This window comes from Branchiostoma lanceolatum, chromosome 9 (genome assembly GCF_035083965.1).
Source record: "Branchiostoma lanceolatum isolate klBraLanc5 chromosome 9, klBraLanc5.hap2, whole genome shotgun sequence".
Taxonomy (NCBI): Eukaryota; Metazoa; Chordata; class Leptocardii; order Amphioxiformes; family Branchiostomatidae; genus Branchiostoma; species Branchiostoma lanceolatum.
This window is the reverse complement of record NC_089730.1, coordinates 4,354,495-4,379,624: the sequence shown is the minus strand read 5'-3', so window position 1 is coordinate 4,379,624 and position 25,130 is coordinate 4,354,495. Positions and strand designations below refer to the sequence as shown.

The 25,130-nt window shown below is 51.9% G+C and overlaps 3 protein-coding genes across 3 annotated transcripts; all 3 read right to left on the bottom strand.

The window, feature by feature from the left end:
• Positions 1-3,212: 3,212 nt before the first annotated feature.
• On the bottom strand, positions 3,213-4,092 carry LOC136441202 (histone H1-like). Its single transcript, XM_066437341.1, has one exon. It carries the CDS (start codon positions 3,929-3,931, stop codon positions 3,314-3,316), a length of 618 nt encoding a protein of 205 aa, XP_066293438.1. The 5' UTR covers positions 3,932-4,092; the 3' UTR covers positions 3,213-3,313.
• A 4,586-nt stretch (positions 4,093-8,678) lies between these two features.
• LOC136441201 (histone H1-like) lies at positions 8,679-9,558 on the bottom strand. The gene has a single exon (XM_066437340.1). The coding sequence runs from the start codon at positions 9,395-9,397 to the stop codon at positions 8,780-8,782; it is 618 nt and encodes a 205-aa protein (XP_066293437.1). The 5' UTR covers positions 9,398-9,558; the 3' UTR covers positions 8,679-8,779.
• A 4,596-nt stretch (positions 9,559-14,154) lies between these two features.
• LOC136441206 (histone H1-like) lies at positions 14,155-15,034 on the bottom strand. The gene has a single exon (XM_066437346.1). It carries the CDS (start codon positions 14,871-14,873, stop codon positions 14,256-14,258), a length of 618 nt encoding a protein of 205 aa, XP_066293443.1. The 5' UTR covers positions 14,874-15,034; the 3' UTR covers positions 14,155-14,255.
• Positions 15,035-25,130: the final 10,096 nt, after the last annotated feature.

Below are 25,130 nucleotides of genomic sequence, written 5' to 3'. Positions count from 1 at the left end.
GAGACATTGCTTACTAGTGTATATTTATGGCGTTTTGACTGGAAAAGGAACGCCGATCGACGGCCAATTCATTGTTCTACGTGTTCTAAGGAACGTCACAGACGACAGTTGTTCCAGAAGGCAAGTGGCGCAAGCTTGTTGTTGCGTCACCTTTGCTTGGTGTAATAAGAACGTGTGCAGACTTTTATTACGTCAAAATTCACTTTCTTTGTTGTTTGTTTTCTTTCATGATCATTCTGTTGTTTTTGTAGTTGTTGTGTGTTTTCCAGGTCAGTTCTGTACTGTTTTATGTCGCCTGCGATCCCAGGTTAGTGGCGTGTGCGTGGGTTGTGTGTAGTCGCTGTTTCGACTAGAATGTGATTGCTCTAGCTCTTTTTTGAGGATGTGGGTGGCCTTGAAAAAGGCCGGGGTAACGTTGAGCGGAGGCGGACGATTTACTTGGAGCTGGTGTACTTGGTGACGGCCTTGGTTCCCTCGCTGACGGCGTGCTTGGCCAGCTCGCCCGGCAACAGGAGTCGCACGGCGGTCTGGATCTCGCGGCTGCTGATGGTGGAGCGCTTGTTGTAGTGAGCCAGTCGAGAAGCTTCGGCAGCGATTCTCTCGAAAATGTCGTTGACGAAGGAGTTCATGATGCCCATGGCCTTGCTAGAGACGCCGGTGTCGGGGTGCACCTGCTTGAGCACCTTGTAGATGTAGACGCCGAAGGTTTCCCTTCTCTTTCTCCTCCTTCCGCGCTTCTTGTCTCCTGCGGGCCTGGCCTTGCCAGCTTTCTTGGCGGCTTTTCCACTTGGCGGCATGACGAAGACGTTCTTGGCGTGTTTAGACAGCAAAGAATATAATCGCACTCGTCTCGTCCTGGTCTTTATATCGGAGAACAATGCAAATTTGGGGATTGTCTAGTCCAAGGCGCGGACGTGGTAGAACCTCTCCCCGAGAGTTAGCTCTCTCTCTATTGGTTCGCTGTCGGAAGCCGTGAATCCAGCAGCGGGGTATAAAGTGTTTGGACAGGAGATAATTCATCTTCATTCTCTCATTCTTTCTGCCGTTTGACGTAAATTAATCGACTACTACAAGATGTCTGGACGTGGCAAAGGTGGCAAGGCACGCGCCAAGGCCAAGAGCCGTTCTTCCCGTGCGGGTCTCCAGTTCCCGGTCGGTCGGGTGCATCGCTTCTTGCGCAAGGGAAACTACGCCCAGCGCGTGGGTGCCGGCGCACCGGTGTACCTGGCGGCCGTGCTGGAGTACCTAACGGCCGAGATCCTGGAGCTGGCCGGTAACGCTGCCCGCGACAACAAGAAGACCAGAATCATCCCCCGTCACCTTCAACTGGCCGTCCGCAACGACGAGGAGTTGAACAAGCTGCTGGGCGGCGTGACCATCGCACAGGGCGGCGTTCTGCCCAACATCCACGCCGTGCTTCTGCCCAAGAAGACAAGCAAGGCTCAGTAATGTCCGGACGAAAGAAACAGAACCCCGGCCCTTTTCAGGGCCACCCACATCCTCTCGAAAGAACTGTATTCTCTTCACACTGAATCAAACTGCACAATGCAGATATACGAATGGATATAATGATTGAAGACCTTTATTGTATGTTCGTGCCCCGAGGGGCTAGATACAGGTCGTTTAACACAAACCAAACTAACATCTAAGTGACATATACAGTGAAATATGTACAGTACATTGTGTAAACATACATGGTAGCAGAAAAGGATAAGCTAAGCTAATACACACATACAGTACATCTGTCGAGACTAAGACAATCTAGCAGTAAAAGTAACCTTACATATGACATATCCCAGTCCAAGATAGCTGACAGACAATTAAAGTAATGCGTGAGCAAGACCGATCACACAAGTCCAAGAAATGACCGCAATACGGTTCTTAGACGGCCCGCATCTTACAAGTTTGTCGTTTAAGACCAGCTGACATATATGTACATCATATGTGTGTGCAGGTTTTATGTTCGCGACCGGATGCACGTGGTCACATAACATTCTCTAATGTTAATAAAGTCATTACACTGTCGGCTGAATTGATTTGCGTGTACAGGTATATGGTGTGTGTGGGTGGGTGGGGGGGGGGTGATGTGCGAGTCGTGAGAAATTGTATTTCAGGCGCAACAACTGCGTCTGTTTAAAGAAAGGTGAAGGATATAGATCTTTCTGGGATATGTGGGTGGCCCTAAAAAGGGCCGGGGTTGTTGATGTTGTTTTCGGTCCGCCTTAGGCTCGTTCCCCTCGGATACGGCGGGCGAGCTGGATGTCCTTGGGCATGATGGTGACGCGCTTGGCGTGGATGGCGCACAGGTTGGTGTCCTCGAAGAGACCGACCAGGTAGGCCTCGCTGGCTTCCTGCAGGGCCATGACCGCCGAGCTCTGGAAGCGCAGGTCGGTCTTGAAGTCTTGGGCGATCTCGCGCACCAGGCGCTGGAAGGGCAGCTTGCGGATGAGCAGCTCGGTGGACTTCTGGTAGCGACGGATCTCTCTGAGGGCCACGGTGCCGGGCCTGTAGCGGTGAGGCTTCTTGACGCCGCCGGTAGCCGGTGCGCTCTTGCGCGCGGCCTTGGTTGCCAGCTGCTTCCTGGGGGCTTTGCCTCCGGTGGACTTACGGGCGGTCTGCTTGGTACGTGCCATGTCGAACGAACGGATGAACTTCGTCTACGCTCAAGTGCAAGACAATATCAAAAGTAGTCGGCGAGCGACGGAGAGTGAATTTATAAGACCCGCTAATCAGATGCCCGCAGATTACAATTGGTGGGCGCCCTGCCGTCCGATTGGTTCCGTGGCTGAAATCCGAGCTTGCGATTGGTCAGTTTTCGTCTCTCCAGGATCCGACTTTTGCAGCAAGCTCGGCACTTTTTGGGATAGCGAATGAACGATGCTTGCGCTATAGAATGGCAATGGGCTACATACACTCGGGCAACCGCTCGTGCGTCTAGCCATACAGTGGCAACAAGGCATTCGTCTACTTCATGGCTCAATAAGGTTGTCAATAAAGCAATTGCTCAGTAAAGCAACAAACATACAAGATCGCCTTAGCCTGCCTCGGCGAAATGCTGTCTTCCTGTGCGTGTGTGCGTCTATCCACTCATTCTTTTGGTGGTGGTCTGTGTGTGTGTTTTTTTTTTGGGGGGGGGGGGTGCTCTTTTGATAGATATGTTTCTATCTTATATATGTTATTTCATTCATTTTCTTTGAGAGCATATGGTGTGTGGAAAAGTGATAACTTTGATGTGATTGACATAGTTCTTTTGTTAGGATGTGGGTGGCCCTGAAAAGGGCCGGGGTTTTCAGAAACTTGGACGGTCGGATCTTCACTTCTTCTTGGGCTTGGCCGCCTTCTTGGCAGGCGCTGCCTTCTTGGCGGCCGGCTTCTTTTTTGGCGTCTTCTTGGCCGGTTTCTTGGCGACTGGTTTCTTGGCCGGAGTTTTCTTGGTCTTCTTGGCGGCCGGCTTCTTGGCCTTCTTGGGGGTGGTAGCCTTCTTGGCCGCGGGCTTTTTCGGCTTGGCGGTCTTGGGCTTGGCGGCCTTCTTGGCCGCGGGTTTCTTGACCGGCTTCTTGGCGGCAGGTTTCTTGGCGGCCTTCTCGGCGGCCTTCTTGGCTGCCACGTTGATTTTGAAGGATCCCGCCGCCCCCGTACCTTTCACCTGAATGAGGGTGCCCTTCTCTACCAAGGCTTTCAGGGCGCGCTTGATGAAGTGTCCCTTCTTCTCCACGTCGAACTTGTAGTTGCCGGCGATGTACTTCTTGATGGCCAAGAGGGAAGAACCTTTGCGGTCCTTGAGCGCTTCCAGGGCCGCCGTGACCATGGCGGTGGTGGGCGGGTGAGCCGCAGGGGCCTTGGGCGCCTTCTTGGCCTTCTTTGGGGACGATGCTGGGGCGGACATGTTAGCTTGCTTTGTCTGCGACGGACGTGCAAATGAACCCGACATCTTGTCAAACTGGCGTGAAGTAGCGACGGTGCGGACGTGGTCGGAAACGTCGTAGCCTGTCCGCGTCTTACTGTCTGTCTCGGCCAAATTTGTGTTTCTTTTCTAACTTTACGGTTGAATTTCTCCCTTCTCGAGTATCAAAATTGATACTGACTCGGTTTCTGTACAAGAGGACATGTCCAACTTACTAATTTGATGGAAGCCGCTGGTCGCTAGCCCTCAGATATTGAGATATTTGCCATACTTTTCACTAAGCACGCCCTGGACTCCACGCCGACGGCTGATCGAGTTTGCATGCAGAGAAACGAGCGAGCGCACATGAATTGATGAACACGCCCGGACTTTTGTTGACGCAGATATATCATATTTGAGCCAAGCAACATCACTACGCGTGAACGAGCAGAGATCGACGAGATATAGATCATAAGTAACTTTGATACATAACACACACTCCCAAACACGCCACTTCAATCATATTCTTCACACTTATACCAAGAAAATAAAACATATATACTACGCTTCACACGCATTTATTAGTATCCAACCGTGCACACATCTTTGCAGTACACACATCTTTACAGAACATCTCTCAACAAGACTATCACTAGCACTACAAAGAAAACCGTGGGGACCACCATACTAGTTCATTGTTGTGTGTTTGCATGACCGGCTTGGGTCTGTCTTTGGTATTATGCTCGTTGTGTACATGTGTTCGTTGTGAGAAGATACAGCTCTTTTGGGGAGATTTGGGTGGCCCTGAAAAGGGCCGGGGTTTGTCGATGGTCAGATCCTGCTTTAGCCGCCGAAGCCGTACAGGGTGCGGCCTTGGCGTTTCAGAGCGTAGACAACGTCCATGGCGGTCACCGTCTTGCGCTTGGCGTGCTCGGTGTAGGTCACCGCGTCGCGGATCACATTCTCAAGGAACACCTTCAGAACGCCTCGGGTCTCCTCGTAGATCAACCCGGAGATGCGCTTCACGCCGCCACGACGGGCAAGACGACGGATAGCCGGCTTAGTGATACCCTGGATGTTGTCGCGAAGAACCTTCCGGTGACGCTTAGCGCCTCCCTTTCCGAGCCCCTTGCCTCCTTTGCCGCGTCCAGACATGATGATTACGGTGTTCTTGTCGATAAAGAACGAGAATGGATTACAAGGCCTGGCTGAGCCGCATTAATAACCGCCCTGCGGACCTGCGCGTAGTCCTGGCCGCCGCCACCACTAGCCAATGGGAAGCAAGCCACTAGCCAAGCAAGACAATGCTACGCGGAGGATTTGACACCGACAAGGCAAACATCTTGTCGGGAAAACACGAAAGCAGAAGAAAATAAAATAAAGCGAAGAAAACGGATTAATTTGCCCGAAACACAGTCAGCTAGTGGTAATGATATCATTGCTAGCATGCTCAAAGCACGCAACGCACGCACGCACACACACACACACACACACACACACGCACACACACACACACACACACACACACACACACACACACACACACACACACCGTTGTCGATCAGAAGTTTGATTACACTTGTGAGACATTGCTTACTAGTGTATATTTATGGCGTTTTGACTGGAAAAGGAACGCCGATCGACGGCCAATTCATTGTTCTACGTGTTCTAAGGAACGTCACAGACGACAGTTGTTCCAGAAGGCAAGTGGCGCAAGCTTGTTGTTGCGTCACCTTTGCTTGGTGTAATAAGAACGTGTGCAGACTTTTATTACGTCAAAATTCACTTTCTTTGTTGTTTGTTTTCTTTCATGATCATTCTGTTGTTTTTGTAGTTGTTGTGTGTTTTCCAGGTCAGTTCTGTACTGTTTTATGTCGCCTGCGATCCCAGGTTAGTGGCGTGTGCGTGGGTTGTGTGTAGTCGCTGTTTCGACTAGAATGTGATTGCTCTAGCTCTTTTTTGAGGATGTGGGTGGCCTTGAAAAAGGCCGGGGTAACGTTGAGCGGAGGCGGACGATTTACTTGGAGCTGGTGTACTTGGTGACGGCCTTGGTTCCCTCGCTGACGGCGTGCTTGGCCAGCTCGCCCGGCAACAGGAGTCGCACGGCGGTCTGGATCTCGCGGCTGCTGATGGTGGAGCGCTTGTTGTAGTGAGCCAGTCGAGAAGCTTCGGCAGCGATTCTCTCGAAAATGTCGTTGACGAAGGAGTTCATGATGCCCATGGCCTTGCTAGAGACGCCGGTGTCGGGGTGCACCTGCTTGAGCACCTTGTAGATGTAGACGCCGAAGGTTTCCCTTCTCTTTCTCCTCCTTCCGCGCTTCTTGTCTCCTGCGGGCCTGGCCTTGCCAGCTTTCTTGGCGGCTTTTCCACTTGGCGGCATGACGAAGACGTTCTTGGCGTGTTTAGACAGCAAAGAATATAATCGCACTCGTCTCGTCCTGGTCTTTATATCGGAGAACAATGCAAATTTGGGGATTGTCTAGTCCAAGGCGCGGACGTGGTAGAACCTCTCCCCGAGAGTTAGCTCTCTCTCTATTGGTTCGCTGTCGGAAGCCGTGAATCCAGCAGCGGGGTATAAAGTGTTTGGACAGGAGATAATTCCTCTTCATTCTCTCATTCTTTCTGCCGTTTGACGTAAATTAATCGACTACTACAAGATGTCTGGACGTGGCAAAGGTGGCAAGGCACGCGCCAAGGCCAAGAGCCGTTCTTCCCGTGCGGGTCTCCAGTTCCCGGTCGGTCGGGTGCATCGCTTCTTGCGCAAGGGAAACTACGCCCAGCGCGTGGGTGCCGGCGCACCGGTGTACCTGGCGGCCGTGCTGGAGTACCTAACGGCCGAGATCCTGGAGCTGGCCGGTAACGCTGCCCGCGACAACAAGAAGACCAGAATCATCCCCCGTCACCTTCAACTGGCCGTCCGCAACGACGAGGAGTTGAACAAGCTGCTGGGCGGCGTGACCATCGCACAGGGCGGCGTTCTGCCCAACATCCACGCCGTGCTTCTGCCCAAGAAGACAAGCAAGGCTCAGTAATGTCCGGACGAAAGAAACAGAACCCCGGCCCTTTTCAGGGCCACCCACATCCTCTCGAAAGAACTGTATTCTCTTCACACTGAATCAAACTGCACAATGCAGATATACGAATGGATATAATGATTGAAGACCTTTATTGTATGTTCGTGCCCCGAGGGGCTAGATACAGGTCGTTTAACACAAACCAAACTAACATCTAAGTGACATATACAGTGAAATATGTACAGTACATTGTGTAAACATACATGGTAGCAGAAAAGGATAAGCTAAGCTAATACACACATACAGTACATCTGTCGAGACTAAGACAATCTAGCAGTAAAAGTAACCTTACATATGACATATCCCAGTCCAAGATAGCTGACAGACAATTAAAGTAATGCGTGAGCAAGACCGATCACACAAGTCCAAGAAATGACCGCAATACGGTTCTTAGACGGCCCGCATCTTACAAGTTTGTCGTTTAAGACCAGCTGACATATATGTACATCATATGTGTGTGCAGGTTTTATGTTCGCGACCGGATGCACGTGGTCACATAACATTCTCTAATGTTAATAAAGTCATTACACTGTCGGCTGAATTGATTTGCGTGTACAGGTATATGGTGTGTGTGGGTGGGTGGGGGGGGGGTGATGTGCGAGTCGTGAGAAATTGTATTTCAGGCGCAACAACTGCGTCTGTTTAAAGAAAGGTGAAGGATATAGATCTTTCTGGGATATGTGGGTGGCCCTAAAAAGGGCCGGGGTTGTTGATGTTGTTTTCGGTCCGCCTTAGGCTCGTTCCCCTCGGATACGGCGGGCGAGCTGGATGTCCTTGGGCATGATGGTGACGCGCTTGGCGTGGATGGCGCACAGGTTGGTGTCCTCGAAGAGACCGACCAGGTAGGCCTCGCTGGCTTCCTGCAGGGCCATGACCGCCGAGCTCTGGAAGCGCAGGTCGGTCTTGAAGTCTTGGGCGATCTCGCGCACCAGGCGCTGGAAGGGCAGCTTGCGGATGAGCAGCTCGGTGGACTTCTGGTAGCGACGGATCTCTCTGAGGGCCACGGTGCCGGGCCTGTAGCGGTGAGGCTTCTTGACGCCGCCGGTAGCCGGTGCGCTCTTGCGCGCGGCCTTGGTTGCCAGCTGCTTCCTGGGGGCTTTGCCTCCGGTGGACTTACGGGCGGTCTGCTTGGTACGTGCCATGTCGAACGAACGGATGAACTTCGTCTACGCTCAAGTGCAAGACAATATCAAAAGTAGTCGGCGAGCGACGGAGAGTGAATTTATAAGACCCGCTAATCAGATGCCCGCAGATTACAATTGGTGGGCGCCCTGCCGTCCGATTGGTTCCGTGGCTGAAATCCGAGCTTGCGATTGGTCAGTTTTCGTCTCTCCAGGATCCGACTTTTGCAGCAAGCTCGGCACTTTTTGGGATAGCGAATGAACGATGCTTGCGCTATAGAATGGCAATGGGCTACATACACTCGGGCAACCGCTCGTGCGTCTAGCCATACAGTGGCAACAAGGCATTCGTCTACTTCATGGCTCAATAAGGTTGTCAATAAAGCAATTGCTCAGTAAAGCAACAAACATACAAGATCGCCTTAGCCTGCCTCGGCGAAATGCTGTCTTCCTGTGCGTGTGTGCGTCTATCCACTCATTCTTTTGGTGGTGGTCTGTGTGTGTGTTTTTTTTTTTGGGGGGGGGGGTGCTCTTTTGATAGATATGTTTCTATCTTATATATGTTATTTCATTCATTTTCTTTGAGAGCATATGGTGTGTGGAAAAGTGATAACTTTGATGTGATTGACATAGTTCTTTTGTTAGGATGTGGGTGGCCCTGAAAAGGGCCGGGGTTTTCAGAAACTTGGACGGTCGGATCTTCACTTCTTCTTGGGCTTGGCCGCCTTCTTGGCAGGCGCTGCCTTCTTGGCGGCCGGCTTCTTTTTTGGCGTCTTCTTGGCCGGTTTCTTGGCGACTGGTTTCTTGGCCGGAGTTTTCTTGGTCTTCTTGGCGGCCGGCTTCTTGGCCTTCTTGGGGGTGGTAGCCTTCTTGGCCGCGGGCTTTTTCGGCTTGGCGGTCTTGGGCTTGGCGGCCTTCTTGGCCGCGGGTTTCTTGACCGGCTTCTTGGCGGCAGGTTTCTTGGCGGCCTTCTCGGCGGCCTTCTTGGCTGCCACGTTGATTTTGAAGGATCCCGCCGCCCCCGTACCTTTCACCTGAATGAGGGTGCCCTTCTCTACCAAGGCTTTCAGGGCGCGCTTGATGAAGTGTCCCTTCTTCTCCACGTCGAACTTGTAGTTGCCGGCGATGTACTTCTTGATGGCCAAGAGGGAAGAACCTTTGCGGTCCTTGAGCGCTTCCAGGGCCGCCGTGACCATGGCGGTGGTGGGCGGGTGAGCCGCAGGGGCCTTGGGCGCCTTCTTGGCCTTCTTTGGGGACGATGCTGGGGCGGACATGTTAGCTTGCTTTGTCTGCGACGGACGTGCAAATGAACCCGACATCTTGTCAAACTGGCGTGAAGTAGCGACGGTGCGGACGTGGTCGGAAACGTCGTAGCCTGTCCGCGTCTTACTGTCTGTCTCGGCCAAATTTGTGTTTCTTTTCTAACTTTACGGTTGAATTTCTCCCTTCTCGAGTATCAAAATTGATACTGACTCGGTTTCTGTACAAGAGGACATGTCCAACTTACTAATTTGATGGAAGCCGCTGGTCGCTAGCCCTCAGATATTGAGATATTTGCCATACTTTTCACTAAGCACGCCCTGGACTCCACGCCGACGGCTGATCGAGTTTGCATGCAGAGAAACGAGCGAGCGCACATGAATTGATGAACACGCCCGGACTTTTGTTGACGCAGATATATCATATTTGAGCCAAGCAACATCACTACGCGTGAACGAGCAGAGATCGACGAGATATAGATCATAAGTAACTTTGATACATAACACACACTCCCAAACACGCCACTTCAATCATATTCTTCACACTTATACCAAGAAAATAAAACATATATACTACGCTTCACACGCATTTATTAGTATCCAACCGTGCACACATCTTTGCAGTACACACATCTTTACAGAACATCTCTCAACAAGACTATCACTAGCACTACAAAGAAAACCGTGGGGACCACCATACTAGTTCATTGTTGTGTGTTTGCATGACCGGCTTGGGTCTGTCTTTGGTATTATGCTCGTTGTGTACATGTGTTCGTTGTGAGAAGATACAGCTCTTTTGGGGAGATTTGGGTGGCCCTGAAAAGGGCCGGGGTTTGTCGATGGTCAGATCCTGCTTTAGCCGCCGAAGCCGTACAGGGTGCGGCCTTGGCGTTTCAGAGCGTAGACAACGTCCATGGCGGTCACCGTCTTGCGCTTGGCGTGCTCGGTGTAGGTCACCGCGTCGCGGATCACATTCTCAAGGAACACCTTCAGAACGCCTCGGGTCTCCTCGTAGATCAACCCGGAGATGCGCTTCACGCCGCCACGACGGGCAAGACGACGGATAGCCGGCTTAGTGATACCCTGGATGTTGTCGCGAAGAACCTTCCGGTGACGCTTAGCGCCTCCCTTTCCGAGCCCCTTGCCTCCTTTGCCGCGTCCAGACATGATGATTACGGTGTTCTTGTCGATAAAGAACGAGAATGGATTACAAGGCCTGGCTGAGCCGCATTAATAACCGCCCTGCGGACCTGCGCGTAGTCCTGGCCGCCGCCACCACTAGCCAATGGGAAGCAAGCCACTAGCCAAGCAAGACAATGCTACGCGGAGGATTTGACACCGACAAGGCAAACATCTTGTCGGGAAAACACGAAAGCAGAAGAAAATAAAATAAAGCGAAGAAAACGGATTAATTTGCCCGAAACACAGTCAGCTAGTGGTAATGATATCATTGCTAGCATGCTCAAAGCACGCAACGCACGCACGCACACACACACACACACACACACACACACACGCACACACACACACACACACACACACACACACACACACACACACACACACACCGTTGTCGATCAGAAGTTTGATTACACTTGTGAGACATTGCTTACTAGTGTATATTTATGGCGTTTTGACTGGAAAAGGAACGCCGATCGACGGCCAATTCATTGTTCTACGTGTTCTAAGGAACGTCACAGACGACAGTTGTTCCAGAAGGCGAGTGGCGCAAGCTTGTTGTTGCGTCACCTTTGCTTGGTGTAATAAGAACGTGTGCAGACTTTTATTACGTCAAAATTCACTTTCTTTGTTGTTTGTTTTCTTTCATGATCATTCTGTTGTTTTTGTAGTTGTTGTGTGTTTTCCAGGTCAGTTCTGTACTGTTTTATGTCGCCTGCGATCCCAGGTTAGTGGCGTGTGCGTGGGTTGTGTGTAGTCGCTGTTTCGACTAGAATGTGATTGCTCTAGCTCTTTTTTGAGGATGTGGGTGGCCTTGAAAAAGGCCGGGGTAACGTTGAGCGGAGGCGGACGATTTACTTGGAGCTGGTGTACTTGGTGACGGCCTTGGTTCCCTCGCTGACGGCGTGCTTGGCCAGCTCGCCCGGCAACAGGAGTCGCACGGCGGTCTGGATCTCGCGGCTGCTGATGGTGGAGCGCTTGTTGTAGTGAGCCAGTCGAGAAGCTTCGGCAGCGATTCTCTCGAAAATGTCGTTGACGAAGGAGTTCATGATGCCCATGGCCTTGCTAGAGACGCCGGTGTCGGGGTGCACCTGCTTGAGCACCTTGTAGATGTAGACGCCGAAGGTTTCCCTTCTCTTTCTCCTCCTTCCGCGCTTCTTGTCTCCTGCGGGCCTGGCCTTGCCAGCTTTCTTGGCGGCTTTTCCACTTGGCGGCATGACGAAGACGTTCTTGGCGTGTTTAGACAGCAAAGAATATAATCGCACTCGTCTCGTCCTGGTCTTTATATCGGAGAACAATGCAAATTTGGGGATTGTCTAGTCCAAGGCGCGGACGTGGTAGAACCTCTCCCCGAGAGTTAGCTCTCTCTCTATTGGTTCGCTGTCGGAAGCCGTGAATCCAGCAGCGGGGTATAAAGTGTTTGGACAGGAGATAATTCATCTTCATTCTCTCATTCTTTCTGCCGTTCGACGTAAATTAATCGACTACTACAAGATGTCTGGACGTGGCAAAGGTGGCAAGGCACGCGCCAAGGCCAAGAGCCGTTCTTCCCGTGCGGGTCTCCAGTTCCCGGTCGGTCGGGTGCATCGCTTCTTGCGCAAGGGAAACTACGCCCAGCGCGTGGGTGCCGGCGCACCGGTGTACCTGGCGGCCGTGCTGGAGTACCTAACGGCCGAGATCCTGGAGCTGGCCGGTAACGCTGCCCGCGACAACAAGAAGACCAGAATCATCCCCCGTCACCTTCAACTGGCCGTCCGCAACGACGAGGAGTTGAACAAGCTGCTGGGCGGCGTGACCATCGCACAGGGCGGCGTTCTGCCCAACATCCACGCCGTGCTTCTGCCCAAGAAGACAAGCAAGGCTCAGTAATGTCCGGACGAAAGAAACAGAACCCCGGCCCTTTTCAGGGCCACCCACATCCTCTCGAAAGAACTGTATTCTCTTCACACTGAATCAAACTGCACAATGCAGATATACGAATGGATATAATGATTGAAGACCTTTATTGTATGTTCGTGCCCCGAGGGGCTAGATACAGGTCGTTTAACACAAACCAAACTAACATCTAAGTGACATATACAGTGAAATATGTACAGTACATTGTGTAAACATACATGGTAGAAGAAAAGGATAAGCTAAGCTAATACACACATACAGTACATCTGTCGAGACTAAGACAATCTAGCAGTAAAAGTAACCTTACATATGACATATCCCAGTCCAAGATAGCTGACAGACAATTAGAGTAATGCGTGAGCAAGACCGATCACACAAGTCCAAGAAATGACCGCAATACGGTTCTTAGACGGCCCGCATCTTACAAGTTTGTCGTTTAAGACCAGCTGACATATATGTACATCATATGTGTGTGCAGGTTTTATGTTCGCGACCGGATGCACGTGGTCACATAACATTCTCTAATGTTAATAAAGTCATTACACTGTCGGCTGAATTGATTTGCGTGTACAGGTATATGGTGTGTGTGGGTGGGTGGGGGGGGGGGGGGTGATGTGCGAGTCGTGAGAAATTGTATTTCAGGCGCAACAACTGCGTCTGTTTAAAGAAAGGTGAAGGATATAGATCTTTCTGGGATATGTGGGTGGCCCTAAAAAGGGCCGGGGTTGTTGATGTTGTTTTCGGTCCGCCTTAGGCTCGTTCCCCTCGGATACGGCGGGCGAGCTGGATGTCCTTGGGCATGATGGTGACGCGCTTGGCGTGGATGGCGCACAGGTTGGTGTCCTCGAAGAGACCGACCAGGTAGGCCTCGCTGGCTTCCTGCAGGGCCATGACCGCCGAGCTCTGGAAGCGCAGGTCGGTCTTGAAGTCTTGGGCGATCTCGCGCACCAGGCGCTGGAAGGGCAGCTTGCGGATGAGCAGCTCGGTGGACTTCTGGTAGCGACGGATCTCTCTGAGGGCCACGGTGCCGGGCCTGTAGCGGTGAGGCTTCTTGACGCCGCCGGTAGCCGGTGCGCTCTTGCGCGCGGCCTTGGTTGCCAGCTGCTTCCTGGGGGCTTTGCCACCGGTGGACTTACGGGCGGTCTGCTTGGTACGTGCCATGTCGAACGAACGGATGAACTTCGTCTACGCTCAAGTGCAAGACAATATCAAAAGTAGTCGGCCCGCGGTGGAGAGTGAATTTATAAGACCCGCTAATCAGATGCCCGCAGATTACAATTGGTGGGCGCCCTGCCGTCCGATTGGTTCCGTGGCTGAAATCCGAGCTTGCGATTGGTCAGTTTTCGTCTCTCCAGGATCCGACTTTTGCAGCAAGCTCGGCACTTTTTGGGATAGCGAATGAACGATGCTTGCGCTATAGAATGGCAATGGGCTACATACACTCGGGCAACCGCTCGTGCGTCTAGCCATACAGTGGCAACAAGGCATTCGTCTACTTCATGGCTCAATAAGGTTGTCAATAAAGCAATTGCTCAGTAAAGCAACAAACATACAAGATCGCCTTAGCCTGCCTCGGCGAAATGCTGTCTTCCTGTGCGTGTGTGCGTCTATCCACTCATTCTTTTGGTGGTGGTCTGTGTGTGTGTTTTTTTTTTGGGGGGGGGGGGGGTGCTCTTTTGATAGATATGTTTCTATCTTATATATGTTATTTCATTCATTTTCTTTGAGAGCATATGGTGTGTGGAAAAGTGATAACTTTGATGTGATTGACATAGTTCTTTTGTTAGGATGTGGGTGGCCCTGAAAAGGGCCGGGGTTTTCAGAAACTTGGACGGTCGGATCTTCACTTCTTCTTGGGCTTGGCCGCCTTCTTGGCAGGCGCTGCCTTCTTGGCGGCCGGCTTCTTTTTTGGCGTCTTCTTGGCCGGTTTCTTGGCGACTGGTTTCTTGGCCGGAGTTTTCTTGGTCTTCTTGGCGGCCGGCTTCTTGGCCTTCTTGGGGGTGGTAGCCTTCTTGGCCGCGGGCTTTTTCGGCTTGGCGGTCTTGGGCTTGGCGGCCTTCTTGGCCGCGGGTTTCTTGACCGGCTTCTTGGCGGCAGGTTTCTTGGCGGCCTTCTCGGCGGCCTTCTTGGCTGCCACGTTGATTTTGAAGGATCCCGCCGCCCCCGTACCTTTCACCTGAATGAGGGTGCCCTTCTCTACCAAGGCTTTCAGGGCGCGCTTGATGAAGTGTCCCTTCTTCTCCACGTCGAACTTGTAGTTGCCGGCGATGTACTTCTTGATGGCCAAGAGGGAAGAACCTTTGCGGTCCTTGAGCGCTTCCAGGGCCGCCGTGACCATGGCGGTGGTGGGCGGGTGAGCCGCAGGGGCCTTGGGCGCCTTCTTGGCCTTCTTTGGGGACGATGCTGGGGCGGACATGTTAGCTTGCTTTGTCTGCGACGGACGTGCAAATGAACCCGACATCTTGTCAAACTGGCGTGAAGTAGCGACGGTGCGGACGTGGTCGGAAACGTCGTAGCCTGTCCGCGTCTTACTGTCTGTCTCGGCCAAATTTGTGTTTCTTTTCTAACTTTACGGTTGAATTTCTCCCTTCTCGAGTATCAAAATTGATACTGACTCGGTTTCTGTACAAGAGGACATGTCCAACTTACTAATTTGATGGAAGCCGCTGGTCGCTAGCCCTCAGATATTGAGATATTTGCCATACTTTTCACTAAGCACGCCCTGGACTCCACGCCGACGGCTGATCGAGTTTGCATGCAGAGAAACGAGCGAGCGCACATGAATTGATGAACACGCCCGGACTTTTGTTGACGCAGATATATCATATTTGAGCCAAGCAACATCACTACGCGTGAACGAGCAGAGATCGACGAGATATAGATCATAAGTAACTTTGATACATAACACACACTCCCAAACACGCCACTTCAATCATATTCTTCACACTTATACCAAGAAAATAAAACATATATACTACGCTTCACACGCATTTATTAGTATCCAACCGTGCACACATCTTTGCAGTACACACATCTTTACAGAACATCTCTCAACAAGACTATCACTAGCACTACAAAGAAAACCGTGGGGACCACCATACTAGTTCATTGTTGTGTGTTTGCATGACCGGCTTGGGTCTGTCTTTGGTATTATGCTCGTTGTGTACATGTGTTCGTTGTGAGAAGATACAGCTCTTTTGGGGAGATTTGGGTGGCCCTGAAAAGGGCCGGGGTTTGTCGATGGTCAGATCCTGCTTTAGCCGCCGAAGCCGTACAGGGTGCGGCCTTGGCGTTTCAGAGCGTAGACAACGTCCATGGCGGTCACCGTCTTGCGCTTGGCGTGCTCGGTGTAGGTCACCGCGTCGCGGATCACATTCTCAAGGAACACCTTCAGAACGCCTCGGGTCTCCTCGTAGATCAACCCGGAGATGCGCTTCACGCCGCCACGACGGGCAAGACGACGGATAGCCGGCTTAGTGATACCCTGGATGTTGTCGCGAAGAACCTTCCGGTGACGCTTAGCGCCTCCCTTTCCGAGCCCCTTGCCTCCTTTGCCGCGTCCAGACATGATGATTACGGTGTTCTTGTCGATAAAGAACGAGAATGGATTACAAGGCCTGGCTGAGCCGCATTAATAACCGCCCTGCGGACCTGCGCGTAGTCCTGGCCGCCGCCACCACTAGCCAATGGGAAGCAAGCCACTAGCCAAGCAAGACAATGCTACGCGGAGGATTTGACACCGACAAGGCAAACATCTTGTCGGGAAAACACGAAAGCAGAAGAAAATAAAATAAAGCGAAGAAAACGGATTAATTTGCCCGAAACACAGTCAGCTAGTGGTAATGATATCATTGCTAGCATGCTCAAAGCACGCAACGCACGCACGCACACACACACACACACACACACACACACACGCACGCACACACACACACACACACACACACACACACACACACACACCGTTGTCGATCAGAAGTTTGATTACACTTGTGAGACATTGCTTACTAGTGTATATTTATGGCGTTTTGACTGGAAAAGGAACGCCGATCGACGGCCAATTCATTGTTCTACGTGTTCTAAGGAACGTCACAGACGACAGTTGTTCCAGAAGGCGAGTGGCGCAAGCTTGTTGTTGCGTCACCTTTGCTTGGTGTAATAAGAACGTGTGCAGACTTTTATTACGTCAAAATTCACTTTCTTTGTTGTTTGTTTTCTTTCATGATCATTCTGTTGTTTTTGTAGTTGTTGTGTGTTTTCCAGGTCAGTTCTGTACTGTTTTATGTCACCTGCGATCCCAGGTTAGTGGCGTGTGCGTGGGTTGTGTGTAGTCGCTGTTTCGACTAGAATGTGATTGCTATAGCTCTTTTTTGATGGTGTGGGTGGCCTTGAAAAAGGCCGGGGTAACGTTGAGCGGAGGCGGACGATTTACTTGGAGCTGGTGTACTTGGTGACGGCCTTGGTTCCCTCGCTGACGGCGTGCTTGGCCAGCTCGCCCGGCAACAGGAGTCGCACGGCGGTCTGGATCTCGCGGCTGCTGATGGTGGAGCGCTTGTTGTAGTGAGCCAGTCGAGAAGCTTCGGCAGCGATTCTCTCGAAAATGTCGTTGACGAAGGAGTTCATGATGCCCATGGCCTTGCTAGAGACGCCGGTGTCGGGGTGCACCTGCTTGAGCACCTTGTAGATGTAGACGCCGAAGGTTTCCCTTCTCTTTCTCCTCCTTCCGCGCTTCTTGTCTCCTGCGGGCCTGGCCTTGCCAGCTTTCTTGGCGGCTTTTCCACTTGGCGGCATGACGAAGACGTTCTTGGCGTGTTTAGACAGCAAAGAATATAATCGCACTCGTCTCGTCCTGGTCTTTATATCGGAGAACAATGCAAATTTGGGGATTGTCTAGTCCAAGGCGCGGACGTGGTAGAACCTCTCCCCGAGAGTTAGCTCTCTCTCTATTGGTTCGCTGTCGGAAGCCGTGAATCCAGCAGCGGGGTATAAAGTGTTTGGACAGGAGATAATTCATCTTCATTCTCTCATTCTTTCTGCCGTTTGACGTAAATTAATCGACTACTACAAGATGTCTGGACGTGGCAAAGGTGGCAAGGCACGCGCCAAGGCCAAGAGCCGTTCTTCCCGTGCGGGTCTCCAGTTCCCGGTCGGTCGGGTGCATCGCTTCTTGCGCAAGGGAAACTACGCCCAGCGCGTGGGTGCCGGCGCACCGGTGTACCTGGCGGCCGTGCTGGAGTACCTAACGGCCGAGATCCTGGAGCTGGCCGGTAACGCTGCCCGCGACAACAAGAAGACCAGAATCATCCCCCGTCACCTTCAACTGGCCGTCCGCAACGACGAGGAGTTGAACAAGCTGCTGGGCGGCGTGACCATCGCACAGGGCGGCGTTCTGCCCAACATCCACGCCGTGCTTCTGCCCAAGAAGACAAGCAAGGCTCAGTAATGTCCGGACGAAAGAAACAGAACCCCGGCCCTTTTCAGGGCCACCCACATCCTCTCGAAAGAACTGTATTCTCTTCACACTGAATCAAACTGCACAATGCAGATATACGAATGGATATAAACACTCGCATACAGTACATCTGTCGAGACTAAGACAATCTAGCAGTAAAAGTAACCTTACATATGACATATCCCAGTCCAAGATAGCTGACAGACAATTAAAATAATTCGTGAGCAAGACCGCATCACACAAGTACAAGAAATGACCGCAATATGGTTCTTAGACGGCCCGCATCTTACAAGTTTGTCGTTTAAGACCAGCTGACATATATGTATATCATATGTGTGTGCAGGTTTCATGTTCGCGACCGGATGCACGTGGTCACATAACATGCTCTAATGTTAATAAAGTCATAACACTGTCGGCTGAATTGATTTGCGTGTACAGGTATTGGGTGTGTGCGTGTGTGTGTGTGGGGGGGGGGGTGGTGGTGATGTGCGAGTCGTGAGTAATATAATTGTATTTCAGGCGCAACAACTGCGTCTGTTTAAAGAAAGGTGAAGGATATAGATCTTTCTGGGATATGTGGGTGGCCCTGAAAAGGGCCGGGGGTGTTGATGTTGTTTTCGGTCCGCCTTAGGCTCGCTCCCCTCGGATACGGCGGGCGAGCTGGATATCCTTGGGCATGATGGTGACGCGCTTGGCGTGGATGGCGCACAGGTTGGTGTCCTCGAAGAGACCGACTAGGTAGGCCTCGCTGGCTTCCTGCAGGGCCATGACCGCCGAGCTCTGGAAGCGCAGGTCGGTCTTGAAGTCTTGGGCGATCTCGCGCACCAGACGCTGGAAGGGCAGCTTGCGGATGAGCAGCTCGGTGGACTTCTGGTAGCGACGGATCTCTCTGAGGGCCACGGTGCCGGGCCTGTAGCGGTGAGGCTTCTTGACGCCGCCGGTAGCCGGTGCGCTCTTGCGCGCGGCCTTGGTTGCCAGCTGCTTCCTGGGGGCTTTGCCTCCGGTGGACTTACGGGCGGTCTGCTTGGTACGTGCCATGTCGAACGAACGGATGAACTTCGTCTACGCTCAAGTGCAAGACAATATCAAAAGTAGTCGGCGAGCGACGGAGAGTGAATTTATAAGACCCGCTAATCAGATGCCCGCAGATTACAATTGGTGGGAGCCCGGCCGTCTGATTGGTTCCCTGGCCGAAATCCGAGCTTGCGATTGGTCAGTTTTCGTCTCTCCAGGATCCGACTTTTGCAGCAAGCTCGGCACTTTTTGGGATAGCGAATGAACGATGCTTGCGCTATAGAATGGCAATGGGCTACATACACTCGGGCAAACGCTCGTGCGTCTAGCCATACAGTGGCAACAAGGCATTCGTCTACTTCATTGCTCAATAAGGTTGTCAATAAAGCAATTGCTCAGTAAAGCAACAAACATACAAGAAAATTCTATCTGCCTGTGCGTGTGTGTGTGCGTCTATCCACCCATTCTTTTGGTGGTGGTCTGTGTGTGTGTTGGGGGGGGGGGTCTTTTGATAGATATGTTTCTATCTTATATATGTTATTTCATTCATTTTCTTTGAGAGCATATGGTGTGTGTAAAAGTGATAACTTTGATGTGATTGACATAGTTCTTTTGTTAGGATGTGGGTGGCCCTGAAAAGGGCCGGGGTTTTCAGAAACTTGGACGGTCGGATCTTCACTTCTTCTTGGGCTTGGCCACCTTCTTGGCAGGCGCTGCCTTCTTGGCGGCCGGCTTCTTTTTTGGCGTCTTCTTGGCCGGTTTCTTGGCGACTGGTTTCTTGACCGGAGTTTTCTTGGTCTTCTTGGCGGCCGGCTTCTTTGCCTTCTTGGGGGTGGTAGCCTTCTTGGCCGCGGGCTTTTTCGGCTTGGCGGTCTTGGTGGCCTTCTTGGCCGCGGGTTTCTTGACCGGCTTCTTGGCGGCAGGTTTCTTGGCCGCCTTCTCGGCGGCTTTCTTGGCTGCTACGTTGATTTTGAAGGATCCCGACGCCCCCGTACCTTTCACCTGAATGAGGGTACCCTTCTCTACCAAGGATTTCAGGGCGCGCTTGATGAAGTGTCCCTTCTTCTCCACGTCGAACTTGTAGTTGCCGGCGATGTACTTCTTGATGGCCAAGAGGGAAGAACCTTTGCGATCCTTGAGCGCTTCCAGGGCAGCCGTGACCATGGCGGTGGTGGGCGGGTGAGCCGCAGGGGCCTTGGGCGCCTTCTTGGCCTTCTTTGGGGACGATGCTGGAGCGGACATGTTAGCTTGCGTTGTCTACGGTGGACGTGCAAATGAACCCGACATCTTGTCAAACTGGCGTGAAGTAGCGATGGTGCGGACGTGGTCGGAAACGTCACGGCCTGTCTGTTTTCTATTGTCCGTCGCGGCGAAATTTGTGTTTCTTTTCTAACTTTACGGTTGAATTTCTCCCTTACCGAGTATCAAAAGTGATACTGGCTCGGTTTCCGTACAAGAGGGCATGTCCAGCTTACTAATTTGATGAAAGCGGCTGGTCACTAGCCCTCAGATATTGAGATATTTGTCGTAATTTTCAGAAAGCACGCTCTGGACTAGGAAAAAGTCGGCTGATCGAGCGATACAAACGAGTGACCGTATGAATGGATATACATCAGTGCTTCAATACGACGCGCCTGGACTTTTCTTTCACACAGATCTATCATATTTGAGCCAAGTAACTTCACTACACGTGGAAGAGCAGAGATCGACAAGATATAGATCATAACCAACTTTGATACAAAACACACACTCCAAAATGCACCAAGATCTCTCCGACACGCCAATCATCTTTTTCACACACAGAAAGTATACGGCGTATTTCTTAGCATTCAAACGTGCAGACATCTTTTTTTTTTACAGAACATCTCAACAAGACTACCACTTCAAAGAAAATGGGACCATTGTAGTTCATTGTTGTGTATTTGCACATGACCGGCTTGTGTCTGTCTTTTGTGTTATGCTCGTTGTTCGAGTCAGGCGTGTACATGTGTTCGTTGTGAGAAGATACAGCTCTTTTGGGGAGATTTGGGTGGCCCTGAAAAGGGCCGGGGTTTGTCGATGGTCAGATCCTGCTTTAGCCGCCGAAGCCGTACAGGGTGCGGCCTTGGCGTTTCAGAGCGTAGACAACGTCCATGGCGGTCACCGTCTTGCGCTTGGCGTGCTCGGTGTAGGTCACCGCGTCGCGGATCACATTCTCAAGGAACACCTTCAGAACGCCTCGGGTCTCCTCGTAGATCAACCCGGAAATGCGCTTCACGCCGCCACGACGGGCAAGACGACGGATAGCCGGCTTAGTGATACCCTGGATGTTGTCGCGAAGGACCTTGCGGTGACGCTTAGCGCCTCCCTTTCCGAGCCCCTTGCCTCCTTTGCCGCGTCCAGACATGATGATTACGATGTTCTTGTCGATACAGACCGAGAATGGATTAGACGGCCTGGCTGAGCCGCATTAATAACCGCCCTGCGGACCTGCGCGTAGTCCTGGCCGCCGCCACCACTAGCCAATGGGAAGCAAGCCACTAGCCAAGCAAGACAATGCTACGCGGAGGATTTTACACCGACAAGACAAACATCTTGTCGGGAAAACACGAAAGCAGAAGAAAATAAAATAAAGCGAAGAAAACGGATGAATTTGCCCGAAACACAGTCAGCTAGTGGTAATGACATCATTGCTAGCATGCTCAAAGCACACACACACACACACACACACACACACACACACACACACACACACACACACACACACACACACACACACACTGTTGTCGATCAGAAGTTTGATCACGCTTGTGAGACATTGCTTACTAGTGTATATTTATGGCGTTTTGACTGGAAAAGGAACGCCTATCGACGGCCAGTTCATTGTTCTACGTGTTCTAAGGAACGTCACAGACGACAGTTGTTCCAGAAGGCGAGTGGCGCAAGCTTGTTGTTGCGTCACCTTTGCTTGGTGTAATAAGAACGTGTGCAGACTTCTATTACGTCAAAATTCACTTTCTTTATTGTTTGTTTTCTGTCATGATCATTCTGTTGTTTTTGTAGTTGTTGTGTGTTTTCCAGGTCAGTTCTGTACTGTTTTATGTCGCCTGCGATCCCAGGTTTGTGGCGTGTGCGTGGGTTGTGTGTAGTCGCTGTTTCGACTAGAATGTGATTGCTATAGCTCTTTTGTGAGGATGTGGGTGGCCTTGAAAAAGGCCGGGGTTTTGTCGTGCAGAGGCGTCGGTCGATTTACTTGGAGCTGGTGTACTTGGTGACGGCCTTGGTTCCCTCGCTGACGGCGTGCTTGGCCAGCTCGCCCGGCAACAGGAGTCGCACGGCGGTCTGGATCTCGCGGCTGCTGATGGTGGAGCGCTTGTTGTAGTGAGCCAGTCGAGAAGCTTCGGCAGCGATTCTCTCGAAAATGTCGTTGACGAAGGAGTTCATGATGCCCATGGCCTTGCTAGAGACGCCGGTGTCGGGGTGCACCTGCTTGAGCACCTTGTAGATGTAGACGCCGAAGGTTTCCCTTCTCTTTCTCCTCCTTCCGCGCTTCTTGTCTCCTGCGGGCCTGGCCTTGCCAGCTTTCTTGGCGGCTTTTCCACTTGGTGGCATGACGAAGACGTTCTTGGCGTGTTTAGACAGCAATGAATATAATCGCACTCGTCTCGGCCTGGCCTTTATATCGGAGAACAATGCAAATTTGGGGATTGTCTAGTCCAAGGCGCGGACGTGGTAGAACCTCTCCCCGAGAGTTAGCTCTCTCTCTATTGGTTCGCTGTCGGAAGCCGTGAATCCAGCAGCGGGGTATAAAGTGTTTGGACAGGAGATAATTCCTCTTCATTCTCTCATTCTTTCTGCCGTTTGACGTAAATCAATCGACTACTACAAGATGTCTGGACGTGGCAAAGGTGGCAAGGCACGCGCCAAGGCCAAGAGCCGTTCTTCCCGTGCGTAGACAACGTCCATGGCGGTCACCGTCTTGCGCTTGGCGTGCTCGGTGTAGGTCACCGCGTCGCGGATCACATTCTCAAGGAACACCTTCAGAACGCCTCGGGTCTCCTCGTAGATCAACCCGGAGATGCGCTTCACGCCGCCACGACGGGCAAGACGACGGATAGCCGGCTTAGTGATACCCTGGATGTTGTCGCGAAGAACCTTCCGGTGACGCTTAGCGCCTCCCTTTCCGAGCCCCTTGCCTCCTTTGCCGCGTCCAGACATGATGATTACGGTGTTCTTGTCGATAAAGAACGAGAATGGATTACAAGGCCTGGCTGAGCCGCATTAATAACCGCCCTGCGGACCTGCGCGTAGTCCTGGCCGCCGCCACCACTAGCCAATGGGAAGCAAGCCACTAGCCAAGCAAGACAATGCTACGCGGAGGATTTGACACCGACAAGGCAAACATCTTGTCGGGAAAACACGAAAGCAGAAGAAAATAAAATAAAGCGAAGAAAACGGATTAATTTGCCCGAAACACAGTCAGCTAGTGGTAATGATATCATTGCTAGCATGCTCAAAGCACGCAACGCACGCACGCACACACACACACACACACACACACACACACGCACGCACACACACACACACACACACACACACACACACACACACACACACACACACCGTTGTCGATCAGAAGTTTGATTACACTTGTGAGACATTGCTTACTAGTGTATATTTATGGCGTTTTGACTGGAAAAGGAACGCCGATCGACGGCCAATTCATTGTTCTACGTGTTCTAAGGAACGTCACAGACGACAGTTGTTCCAGAAGGCGAGTGGCGCAAGCTTGTTGTTGCGTCACCTTTGCTTGGTGTAATAAGAACGTGTGCAGACTTTTATTACGTCAAAATTCACTTTCTTTGTTGTTTGTTTTCTTTCATGATCATTCTGTTGTTTTTGTAGTTGTTGTGTGTTTTCCAGGTCAGTTCTGTACTGTTTTATGTCGCCTGCGATCCCAGGTTAGTGGCGTGTGCGTGGGTTGTGTGTAGTCGCTGTTTCGACTAGAATGTGATTGCTCTAGCTCTTTTTTGAGGATGTGGGTGGCCTTGAAAAAGGCCGGGGTAACGTTGAGCGGAGGCGGACGATTTACTTGGAGCTGGTGTACTTGGTGACGGCCTTGGTTCCCTCGCTGACGGCGTGCTTGGCCAGCTCGCCCGGCAACAGGAGTCGCACGGCGGTCTGGATCTCGCGGCTGCTGATGGTGGAGCGCTTGTTGTAGTGAGCCAGTCGAGAAGCTTCGGCAGCGATTCTCTCGAAAATGTCGTTGACGAAGGAGTTCATGATGCCCATGGCCTTGCTAGAGACGCCGGTGTCGGGGTGCACCTGCTTGAGCACCTTGTAGATGTAGACGCCGAAGGTTTCCCTTCTCTTTCTCCTCCTTCCGCGCTTCTTGTCTCCTGCGGGCCTGGCCTTGCCAGCTTTCTTGGCGGCTTTTCCACTTGGCGGCATGACGAAGACGTTCTTGGCGTGTTTAGACAGCAAAGAATATAATCGCACTCGTCTCGTCCTGGTCTTTATATCGGAGAACAATGCAAATTTGGGGATTGTCTAGTCCAAGGCGCGGACGTGGTAGAACCTCTCCCCGAGAGTTAGCTCTCTCTCTATTGGTTCGCTGTCGGAAGCCGTGAATCCAGCAGCGGGGTATAAAGTGTTTGGACAGGAGATAATTCATCTTCATTCTCTCATTCTTTCTGCCGTTTGACGTAAATTAATCGACTACTACAAGATGTCTGGACGTGGCAAAGGTGGCAAGGCACGCGCCAAGGCCAAGAGCCGTTCTTCCCGTGCGGGTCTCCAGTTCCCGGTCGGTCGGGTGCATCGCTTCTTGCGCAAGGGAAACTACGCCCAGCGCGTGGGTGCCGGCGCACCGGTGTACCTGGCGGCCGTGCTGGAGTACCTAACGGCCGAGATCCTGGAGCTGGCCGGTAACGCTGCCCGCGACAACAAGAAGACCAGAATCATCCCCCGTCACCTTCAACTGGCCGTCCGCAACGACGAGGAGTTGAACAAGCTGCTGGGCGGCGTGACCATCGCACAGGGCGGCGTTCTGCCCAACATCCACGCCGTGCTTCTGCCCAAGAAGACAAGCAAGGCTCAGTAATGTCCGGACGAAAGAAACAGAACCCCGGCCCTTTTCAGGGCCACCCACATCCTCTCGAAAGAACTGTATTCTCTTCACACTGAATCAAACTGCACAATGCAGATATACGAATGGATATAAACACTCGCATACAGTACATCTGTCGAGACTAAGACAATCTAGCAGTAAAA